We start from the raw sequence: 11,773 nt of genomic DNA on the forward strand, positions 1-11,773 counted from the left end.
AAGGTGGGGATTATGATTTGCCTATAACAGTGCAATGCGAATGTACTCTGCACCTGTTAATGAACGCACTTAGAGTGAAAAGGGATAAATTGTGTTAAGGTGATATTTTTCATTAATTGGTGATTTTAAAGGGGAAAGGCTTATGATCCATCTCTAACAGTACAATGCGGGTGCAGTGTGAAAATATTAATGAACAAACAGTAACATCTGTAGTCTTTTATGAACACGCAAATTTATCATATTGCCTCACCTAAAACGAGAAATTTCATTCTCTCTTTCAAATTTCTCATACATCAAGCCATGACTTTTCTAAGAATCCGAACTTTCTATACAATAAAAAGTTCGGGGTTTACACAAAGAAAGAACTCAAGTTGGGTGTTTTACCGAATTCTTTCTCTTTCAAACGCTTCTGGTCATAAGTCCATGTTATAAATTTATAAGATGCGATATGTATGCGTCCGCATAAGTCTATTTTGTCAACTCATCGAGAGGCTAAACTAAAACTATCAAATTTATAAGATGCGATAAGTGTGCGTTGGCATAAGTTTATGTTTTAAAGTTAAATGAGCGTTATGCTTTTGATCATTTTAGCATTGCTAAAGGCAGAAGGGATAATCACTAAAATGGGTAATCACTATAACTAAACTTTCTCCTTCAAAAGGTTCAGGGCATAAGTCTTTTAAAAGGGATTGGGAATAGGGGTTATTTAGTGGTTCTGAGCAATCATTTTAGCACTGTTAAAAGCAACGCGTCGAGGGGCTATTTACTAACGAAGATTTTTTCCATTGGTGATTTTCATTGATGCTTTTAAATGTGATAGGGATTTATTGATGATTTAAAATGAATGGGGATAAAGGGTAACTAATACCTATTCCAAAGATAGAATGTTCTCGATAGATGGAGCCTTACAAACGATGGGGCTCTAATCTGGCCGGGGGCCATCTTGTTATATCTACACTTGCTAGTCGCTTTAAACTAGACAGCGTTTTATAGTCGTTTTATTGAGAGGGACAAGATCATGCATGATATTAAGGCTGCGTTCAGTAACCGGCATCAAAAACATCGATGATTAAAAGATGACATCGATGTCTTACTGAACGGTTTTTCGCGTCTTTGGGCGTGACGTCATGATGCTCATCGGATGCCCATCAGAAAAATCAGCTGTGAGAGGAGGTTTTTTTGATGAGCATCGGATTCATGACGTAAATTTCGTCATTTTGCGCCGCGACCAAAAATGGGGGGGGGGGAACTACATCCCAATCTCCACCAATTTAAAATAATGAAGAATTGACAAATATTATCCTTATGGATAATAATACTGAAAAGCAATATATTATTTTGGTTAAAAAATGGATTCTGACAGAATTTTGATTTAATTGATAAATTGAAGTACAATATCTTTGTAAATAGTTCGGATTTATTATTTAAGCCTCTGCCATAACGTTATCATAATAACGTCGTCATTAAGAAAAGCATCGATTACACAAAATTGTGCCGTTCAACAACTGCAACGTCATCATGACGTCAAAAGAACACCGATTTCATTTTCCGAAACATCGATGTTTTTTTCCTGATGAGTGTTACTGAACGCAGCCCAAGATAACACCTTGTGTGATTTATGGAGACCTTCAATCTACTCTATTTTTGTAGATAATTCATCCCTAACACGGAATAATTCTAAATATCGTTTTGCTGGGATACTCATGCTTGCTATTAAGAGTGCGCAGTAAAATATTTATCACAATCTCATATTTTCTTTAAATTATTTCTCTGCCTCTCTTCTATACGTTTTGGGATTCAAAATATATTTTAAATCACCAAAGGCTTGCAACCCCAAACACCCCGAGTTCCCTAAAACGGGGCCTATTTGCGCTAAAGAAGGCATAAACGACTCTTTATCCAAATTTCGATGGAGGGTCGCCGCTCCTACCAGTCAAGACGGAGTCACTAACGACCTTTATGATTTGGAATCTGCTACGTTCTTCACGGACACGCACTCGATCACCCTAGATAGTATTTATTACTCCCCAGGTAAGATATTATAAATCCTACTCAAATAAGAAACAGATTTTGTTAGATCAGATAGTTTTAGCTTCTTATGAGAAAAAACATTAGGAGAATTATTGTAAAAAATCCTCCAGAGTATTTTATCATTTTAATTGGGAAATTTTCTAAACCCTTTGCAACGTGGAAAACGAACGACTCACGTCTAGGGACTGTCTATGCTACAGTCAACCCTTGGCGTTCACCTTTCCACGTTATAATGAGTTTTCTAAAATATATTGCGGTCTTTACGGTACATTCTTTGCAAAATTTCCGCTTGCATCTCATTTTCTCTCAAGTTCAAGGGAGTAGACTCACTCACTCGTAAAAATATTTTTACAACCCTTATTTTGAGGGATTATTTAAGAATTTCTATCTTGATAAAGCTAAGCCCCAAAAATAGATCTCTTAACTTTTGACTATAGTGGTTCCCAAAGTATGACACTAAAACTTCTAATTATATAATCGATGGTTTAACAGACAGTAGAGTTCAGTGCATCGTGAGAGCTGTAAACGTCGCGGGAGATCCTGGATTGGAATCCGAGAGCATTCCCATAACAATATCCAACAAAGGCGGTTTATGTTTACCAAGGATCGAGGGAGCTTTCGGTGCCGAGCCCTTCACGGCTAAGATGAGGTACACTGGTAAGTACGCAGCCTATACTGTACATATATATGATTTGCCAAGAAGTTATAGAAGTGCAAGAAATTCTTATTCTGGGGCGATGATACTTGTAGATGTAGGAGGCATGAAATGGCTTGTAGAGCCGCTCCTTTTCCACTCTTGTCTATTTTTATAGATGTATTAAAAGCGCAAAAAAACATAAACTTAAAAGTACAAATTTTCAGAGCCCGATGATCCTGAGCATCCTAACTTGATAAAGTTGATTGTAATCATACCACATCAGGATGGAATGCTACCAGTTTTATCTACGAGGACACTGTCCAATTTCGAGTTTGTGTTAAGTCCGGACGGTCTAAGAGCGGGGCATCATAAATGCTCTAATCTATTGGACTACGATGAGATTCACACCAAACACGGCTTTTTGACAAATGAAACTAAGAATATAAATATAGTAGGCGAAGCGGAACCGTATCAGTTTAATCAGGAACTGAGAGGTGAAAAGACTCTAAGGTTTGTACCCAAGTAACTCATCAAGGCTAAAACGGCTATCTGACTTCAACCAAGTTTGCCTCCACTATCCAATTACCTTGATAATTAATTGTGTCCACTAGTGAAGGACATATAGAACGGACTAGAACAGGATGACCTATATAGAACAGGCAACAGACTTAGGGGTTTAGAAATTACGTCACAATTCCCAGATCTGTCTATAGCACATGCTGCATTTAGTTACTATGGATACGGTCATACTTAACTCGTTTCTGTCTGTGATAGTTCGGCCGGCAGTTATGTGAACCGGTTATGGGGAAAGTTAATGATTTGTTTAGTGACGTATACAGGAATGAATTAATTTTATGTTAGAAGAACTAATGATGGCTTTCAACATAATTATGATTAACTTCCAACACGTCATTTTAATCCGCGCCAGATAAACGCTAGCTGGGTTTTTATCCATCAGTTAGGCAAAAAGTAACGAAATCTCTACGAAAAATAAGCTTCTCTTGGTTGACTGATCTATGCTTGGGCGTTATGTAGCCGAAACTACATAGGTTTATCCACTTACGTTTAACAACTGATGTAGATTTTATCGAAATTTGGATTTGGAAGCCTGCATGTGGGAATTCACTACTTACTACGATACTTCTGAGTTAGTTAACGAATGTGGGGGTTCTATCAGCACCGATGGACAGGTAATTTAACTAATGTTCACTTTCTGAAACAAGAAAATTTATTCAAATTACACTATCCTAAAAATTAAAAGCGTTTATGTCTTCCAGGTTTTGAATCTAGTTCAGAGTTTCGTATCCCTGAAAGTACCCTTGTACGTGTCCTACGTTTTTCATTCCCCCGCGGCTACAGGTGGATGGCAGCATAGCGATCTCCATTCAGATTTAAGACTAACATTCGTTTATAACACCGCCATCTTATGGCAGCAGGGCATTGGAACGACAAAGGAGTCCCAACTACAAGGTATAAATTTTAATTACATTTCGGCAGCTTAACTTGGGTTATAGTGATGGTGCTAATTCCTAATACTAAGACCTACATTCTTTCATCATCCATTTCTAACAGGTAATTTGTACCCTACGGCCATGAATATTGGGGACGATGGTAGACTTGTGGTGCATTTCAGAACCAAAGCCAGATTTACTGGTCTATTCGTACTTCAACATGAAGGTGAGCCATTAGTTTTTCCTTAAATCAATAACAGACTAACACCGAAACCGACTCTTAGACATCGCAGTATCTTCAATGGTAATGTCACCAGAACAGCCTGGACTTACGTTTAAATTGAAAGTGCTACATACCGAGCCAACTTACGCTCAACCTGAACAAACGTGGCAATTTCAATCAGATTTCTCGGTAATAACTTATTATTGTTAATAAATAATGATAATAAAGATAACTGTTTAAACAACAGGTTCGAGATTATACTGGTCTGTACTACATTAAACTAATACCGTGCACCGTATCAAATGCCCTGGTCTACAACGAACCGCATCAGTGTGCACCGAGGGAGCCCGTAACCTTTGATATGCACATAAGATTCCAGCAAGTCAGCGACCCTGTTCCGGCAGAATTTAGTCTTGATACCCAGTTCCATTTATTGAGGCAAAGAACACTTTGGTTGTCCAATGGAACCATTGGGTTCGGGGAAGAGTCCGACGCCTCATTTGTACCAGGTGCGTTTCAAAGTTGCTCTAAAGACGTCTAGAGATTTATAACGTGCATATTCACAGGGGACACGATATACGGCCGCATCATGGTTAACCCTGTACAAAACCTTGGACAATCGTTTCACATGACGGTTGAGAAATGTTTTCTCTGCACAGGAGTAGATGGATACATTCCTAAGTACGATCCGGAAAACAAGGAGTATGGTTGCGTGGCAGAGTCGAAGAAACTCTTATATGCGATGAAGATTATTGTAAGTAAAAGTTACTCGAAGTAGGGTATCATGAAATAGTTGAGAATGTTTTGTATAATAGGATAAAGGAGCACCACACACAGTAAAAATGGATTTCAAAAGCATTCCTTTCAACGCGTCGTTAGTTGAGGAAGATCTACACGATGATGTGATAGCACTAAAAAAGCAACCCGGGTCGGACGGATTCAGGTTTCAATCGGATCCCTTATTTCAGGCAAGTTTTAATGAAAATGGGGCAAAGAATTCGAATAAGCCACCTAAAGAGATATACATTTAGATCACATTTTTGTTCAATTGCACTAAATTTTTTCATAAAATGTTTATCGGACATTTTTTATTAATCTTTGGATCAAGACGCACATCCCTTTTTGAACAGATTATATAAACCTTAATCAAACCTTTGTTTCACAAAATTACATAAAAAAAAAATTTTTTGATCAAACGCAGTTTCATATGAATATTAAGGGCTTGGTAAAAATAATATGTTCATGAAATTACAAACCTTGATAAAATTGATAGTCGGTGGTTCTGTTCTGGCTAAACAATTCTATAGAGGGCTTACTGCAGTTTTTGTGGGGTCTTTTTTCGAGACACAAGTGTTAATCCTGCGAGCTAACAAGCAGAAAATTCTGTCATCGTGATTTTGCCAAATGGATTCAGTATTTAAGCAACTTGTAACAATACGATTCTTCTATATTAGGTATCCTACGGCCGACAATGGTTCATACACTGCATCTATACTGTGCGTTCCAAAGAAAATGTTGCTAGAGGTATTGGTAAACGCAGCGTCGTTAAACATCAAATAATTTCCACGAGCAGATCCAAGCGAGAACTCGACTTAGAACGTGTCGGAAACGCGGGTAAAGGAACTAACATGCATCAAATAAGACTGGAATATAGGGAAATTCCTAAAGAACTCCAAAATGGGGTTTACGAAATTGGTGGGGCATATTTTACGGACTCTGACCAATCTCTGATACCGACGTTAGTGGGTTTGGCCATAGTACTCCTAGTCATTTTGCTAGTGGCCATCGCGGTGGTTCGTCGAAAGAGAAGAACGCGTAGTAGAGCAGTGTACGCGGCTTCAACTTCAGCGACTACAGTTGTAGTCCGTCACGCTGATAAGAGGCCCAAAGTAGTTATAGTTGCAAGCGGATATCGTGCCAACGGAAACACAGAAGTTTAAAACAAACCGTTTTTTTTCCAAAACTTAACGTTCCTTTTAACTTTTAACGAGTCATTTACTGTTCAAATACCACAAGTGAAGGTGGTGGTGTGTCATAAGCGGTCCAAGTACTACCGGTAATTTAACTATAACCGTCAAACTTCCAAAGTATTCCTAAAATATTATCTACCTCAAAATTCTAAACCAATTCCAGCTCAAAGAACTCAATGTCCCGATCTCTATCACAACCTAGGAAATCTTTTTTATTTATTGATTGTATACTTGTTTTGTGATTGAAAAGAAAACTGTATTTTATGTGTTTAGACTAACGTACTGTAGTAAAGTTTTTTTACGTTTTTAATAATGGTTTGATTCAAATATTTTTTAATTAGAAGGGGCTATAATTTAGTGGGCTTAAGTTTCGACGAAACAGAAGATCCGTCTTCTTTAAAAGGGGACTGAAGGTTCATTAATAACTGAAATCTCCTGGATTCAGTACTTTGTCGCTATCCTGGCATTTCCTTAACATGACATGTGCTACTTCACAAATTTCGAAAGTCCAAACAGACTATAAATACATAGTACTATGTAGGTAAGTTCAAGCGCAAAAATTATAAAACAAGAAAAATAACGGTGAAATAAGTTAATAGCCACCTGAGTCAGCGTAACTCCAAATATTACCACGTCTGACTCAAAGTGTTAAACCTGACAGATTTAACATATCATCAGAAGGGGATAATAGAAGGATGACACTCTGTATCCTCTTAATACATTAGTTTTGTAACGTCATTCTTCCCAGGCTCACCCTTTTTGTTTGCTTTCCTGCTCATCAAACTTCAGATGGGCATCGCACCATAAGGTGATTCTATAATTGTTTGGCACTAAATCACCAGCAATCATATCACACAAACATCGTCTTGGGGTGGGACAAAAATCCACAAGCGCGTCTTGCCAAATAGTAAAACGCTAATATAGTAATGATGAGGGAACTATTTATCGCGAATGTGATTCAGGTTGGTAACCTTGCTCCAAATGTTCCGGTGTTGGGATGAATGACGTTACACTTACCCCGCTTTGTGGTACACATCTCTCGAGGAGAAGTATTATGTACTTCTGAAGTTCTGACATCATTGAGACATATATATTTCAACTATACACAGGGTCAGCGAATTTAAGTGATTCCATCAATTAGAGAAATTGTGACTTCTAATTTTAATACTGTATTAGCACCTATAAATCTCATTAAGTATTACAGCGTTATTCATAATTAGAATTTTAACAGCAGCAGCTTATCATTAAATAGCAATTAAAGATGCTTATTCAGAGAAATAAATGGGAAGATAATATTCTATTGATTTTGGTTTCTTTCACAACTTGTTTTAACTTCAGCAGTTGCTTTTCAATAAAGACAAGGAGCATTAATTTCATATCTAGGTAAATAGGTTTGTAGGTATTCTTCTCGACTTGGAGAGGTAATATTTTAATTTCTCATCTTGTATACGCAAATACGTAATTAGTTTTTACTATTTTCCGTACTATTTAATTCAAGGAAAAGGGTTTGTAGGATCAGGGAGCACAAATCGAATTTTTGTGCTCACTGGTAGGATGCAGAGAGGTTTTTAAAAGAGATTTAAAACATTTGCTAGATGGAACGTTTCAGTTGTTCTTTATCGTTCAACCATGGATAAAGAATGCGCGTGAGGAAATATTAGAGGTGTGCGGTTAACCGTTTCAATCGAATAATTCGATCGAATACCGAACCGAATAATTCGATTCGGTATTCGATAAGCCCATTTTCACTATTCGATTCGAATACCGAATACCGAACTGACTATTCGGTTAAAGTTCGACTACCATAAATTTAGGTCCTTGGCACTAGAGAGACCCACCTTATTTTAAAAAATATCATCCCAATTTTATTTGTCTCCCATCAAAAACTACCAGCAAGTGCATAGGAAAATTTTAAGAAATACTTGACCACCAATGAGGAGAGGTATTTTGAAATTTAGGAGCTTCTAAATGTTCTTCTCCTTGCTTTGTATTGACTATTGGCGAATATTAGGGTTACTACCCAATTAACCGCGAATAGTTGGCCTGGTATTCGCGAATATTAGGGTTAAATATTCGCGGTTACTAGGCTTAACTATTCGCGATTAATCGGGAAGGAAAAAAATTACCAAGGCCCAACTATTCGGTATTCGATTTTGAATAAACTATTCGATTCGGTATTTGATAAGGAAAATTTTTTGGTATTCGATAACCGGTTCGATACCCAAAAAGTGGTATTCGCACACCCCTAGATATGTTTTCACTCAACAGGATAGGCAACTCCCTATCTCGGACGACACATTTTTCTGTATATACTCTACAGCATCGGTTGTCAGCACGCGCAAAGCTAGGTCTCTATGTAACGTCGGTCTGCGCGAGCTAAAAAGAGACAAAGAACTTCAGGATTTAAAATATCAGCGAGTTTTTTTAGCTCGAGTGCACGGACCTCTAGGCCTTAATTTCAAATACGTGTGAAATTGCCTACAGCCAACTACACGTATTTGAAACTAAGGCCTAGAGGTCCGTGCACTCAAGCTAAAAAACTCGCTGATATTTTAAATCCTGAAAATCCTGAAGTTTTTCGTCTCTTGTCACCACGTACAAACCTACGCTACATATAGGCCTAGGTTTGCGGGTGCTGACAACCAATGTTGTAACAGAGTATATACAGAATAAGCTGTCGTTCGAGATAGGGAGTTGCCTATCCTCTAGCGTGAAAACAGTTTTCCTCACGCGCATTCTTTATCCATGGTTTAACCGGGCGGTTATTGACATCTCTACTTCTCTAGCAAAGTAGCAAGCAGGCATAGTTGCAAGTTGCAAGTTTGCAACTTGCACCGTTGTACCAATGTTGGGCACTCCTCCTTAGATAGATTTTTTCCTATCAAACTATCATAGATGGCGAAACTATCAATTCTTCTGGCTATATTTTAGAGTGGAACTCCTTCTTAGATAGATTTTTTTCCTCTCAAACTATCATAGATGGCGGAACTATCAACTCTTCTGACTATATTTTAGACTGACACTGCTGGTTAGATAGATATTTTTCCTCTCAAACTATCATATTTGGCGAAACTATCAATTCTTCTAGCTATATTTTAGACGGGCATTATTTGTTAGATAGATTTTTCCCTCTCAACAAATCATAGATGGTGAAACTATCAAGTCTTCCTTCAATATGTTAGATTGGCTCTCATTGTTAGATAGATTTTTTGCCTATCAAATCAAATTGAAATCTTTAGGAACGACTAAATTAATCGATTATTTAATTTCCGGACTTTAAATTTGATTGTTTTCGATCAAACTGATTTGGTCTCTACCTAATTTTACTCTGTTTAATCGATTCCTGATATTTCCTGATTTTGTAGAATTTCTAATATTTTCATATATTCATATAATTTCCATAATCTCATTTCTCGAGTTTGACTTTTAACTGTCTATAGTTCAAAAGCTACTATCCAAACTTTTTCAAATTATTCGCCCTTGATTTAATCTAAACCATCTACTATAAACGGTTAACTAATAATAATTAAAGGCAAAAATTGCAATTAAAAACTGTGGGTAGTAAAAATCAGAAAATCTACACTTTAATTTATCTACTTCTACGTTTGGATGATTTCGTGGAATCGCTCTTCCTCCTCGAGTAGTCGTTCACATCAGTGACAGCACGGAGCTTCTATATACAAGAAGCTCCGTCTTCACAGTTTGAACTGTTGAACCATCGTTTATTTTATTTTTATTTATTTGTTTGAGAGGGTTATAACGACCACCAAGTACAAAATCTTCTTATAGAATAAACCTACACTTGCTAACGTTCAAATATATCAAAAAACGACCTATCTTTCCAGAAATTTTCATAACTATCAAAATTGCCTATCAAAGATTAGCACATAATTTTTTAAAATGAAATCAGAAAACAGATGTCGCCAAATAAAATCACTCAAAGAATCACTATATTTCTCAAGGAATAATGCCTATCATTTTTTATGATTTCTAAAAGATGGGGTTAGTAGCCAGATCACGTTGAGAATCGATATTTTTCTCTAGAAGATTTCAACGAATCAATGAATCATATCAACTTCGAGTGCACTTTCTAAGCTATCAAACTCAATCGATCATTATAATTCAAATTTTTCTCGAAAATAACTATCAAAATTGATACTTTGATAGGGGCAGATTTAGTTTTGTATCGTATCAAGTGGTAAAACTATCAAATGATATGATAGTGCCCATCTATGTGTACCATAGATATAGTAAAACTATAAAGGGTCTAGATCCAGCCGTATAAAACGCCATCTATCGGTGACAAATTAGCGGCCAAAATTGGAACTATCATAAGGATGAGTGGCACTCTATGTTAACTCCCTATAGGGCATAATAAGTCAAACCACGGCCAACTTAGATACTCGACAAGCTCGCCAATAATCTAAGTTGGCCGTGGTCAAACCCTCGGAGATGCCATCATGGATTTATAATAGAAGCTTACGCTTCCTGGATATTTCACTTGCCTTAAAACGCGCACAACATTTATTCCTCGTCTGAACTGGCGCGAGCTAGTACCAGCCTGGCCAGCGCGTTTGTGACGTAGAATTTGAGGCAAATTCAGAGGGGGGGGGGTGGAAGTTTTTCACGCGCTTGAGTTCTAATTTCTAATAGCGCGCGCGAAACAATTTTTAGAAAAGCGCGCGCGCACGCGCGCCGAGAGAAAAAAGTTTGCCTCAATTTCTACGTCATCAGCGCCCCAGTCCCCATCCGCGCGAATTTTTATGACATAAATGTGTTTAAAATCAAAATGCCTTACTGAAGGCTACAGTGAAATATCCAGGAAGCGTAAGCTTCTATTATAAATCCATGCTTCTGCCATAATGTAGAAGTAGATTTGGAAATGGAGTAATGGCATCTCCGAGGGTTTGACTTATTATGCCCTATGGGGAGTTAACATAGAGTGCCACTCATTCTTATGATAGTTCCAATTTTGGCCGCTAATTTGTCCCCGATAGATGGCGTTTTATACGGCTACCCCCAGAAAATAGCGGCTGTCTGCTCGTTGCCCCTTCCGCGTCGACCTCCCATTGAATTGCGTTGTACTTGTGAGGAACGTGAGCGCATGATCGAGGCGGCTGTTGCCCAGTCTTGGAAATAAGGATTTTTTTGAAACTAGTCCTCGGGACCAGTGACCCCCAGCGTTTACAATATTAAACTGGTTTTCGGGACCAGTGACCCTATCCCTAATTTATTTTTTACTAATCCTATTAAAAAATTAAGGGAGGATTTCGTTGACGCACAGCCCATACGATCGGGCTATATGTGCAAAAGTATGTCAAAAAGGCCGTCAATGGGAGGAACACCGTTTTTTGGTCCTAATTTTGAAAATACTGGTTGAAATCTCTTGAAATTTTAATGAGATTTGCAAAAAAATGTTTGGTATTTTTGTGCAAAGTTTTTCTCTTACAAAGCTTTTTGT

At 37.6% G+C, this 11,773-nt stretch overlaps 1 protein-coding gene across 1 annotated transcript in view; it reads left to right on the plus strand.

The window, feature by feature from the left end:
• The window catches only part of LOC149689136 (extracellular matrix protein 3-like), an 85,301-nt gene extending 78,676 nt beyond the window's left edge, over nucleotides 1-6,625 (plus strand). Inside the window, exons 16-26 of the mRNA XM_089869584.1 lie at nucleotides 1,824-2,031; nucleotides 2,524-2,688; nucleotides 2,893-3,178; nucleotides 3,750-3,858; nucleotides 3,946-4,138; nucleotides 4,241-4,345; nucleotides 4,404-4,531; nucleotides 4,590-4,851; nucleotides 4,909-5,096; nucleotides 5,158-5,310; nucleotides 5,797-6,625. Of these exons, the coding sequence (XP_089725710.1) occupies nucleotides 1,824-2,031; nucleotides 2,524-2,688; nucleotides 2,893-3,178; nucleotides 3,750-3,858; nucleotides 3,946-4,138; nucleotides 4,241-4,345; nucleotides 4,404-4,531; nucleotides 4,590-4,851; nucleotides 4,909-5,096; nucleotides 5,158-5,310; nucleotides 5,797-6,282 (2,283 nt within the window). The 3' untranslated portion in view covers nucleotides 6,283-6,625. The remainder of the gene's footprint in view (nucleotides 1-1,823; nucleotides 2,032-2,523; nucleotides 2,689-2,892; nucleotides 3,179-3,749; nucleotides 3,859-3,945; nucleotides 4,139-4,240; nucleotides 4,346-4,403; nucleotides 4,532-4,589; nucleotides 4,852-4,908; nucleotides 5,097-5,157; nucleotides 5,311-5,796) is intronic.
• Nucleotides 6,626-11,773: the final 5,148 nt, after the last annotated feature.

Source organism: Phalangium opilio, unplaced genomic scaffold (assembly GCF_054372755.1).
Source record: "Phalangium opilio isolate 3A_F unplaced genomic scaffold, DU_Popi_V2 ptg000031l_1, whole genome shotgun sequence".
NCBI classification, from domain to species: Eukaryota; Metazoa; Arthropoda; class Arachnida; order Opiliones; family Phalangiidae; genus Phalangium; species Phalangium opilio.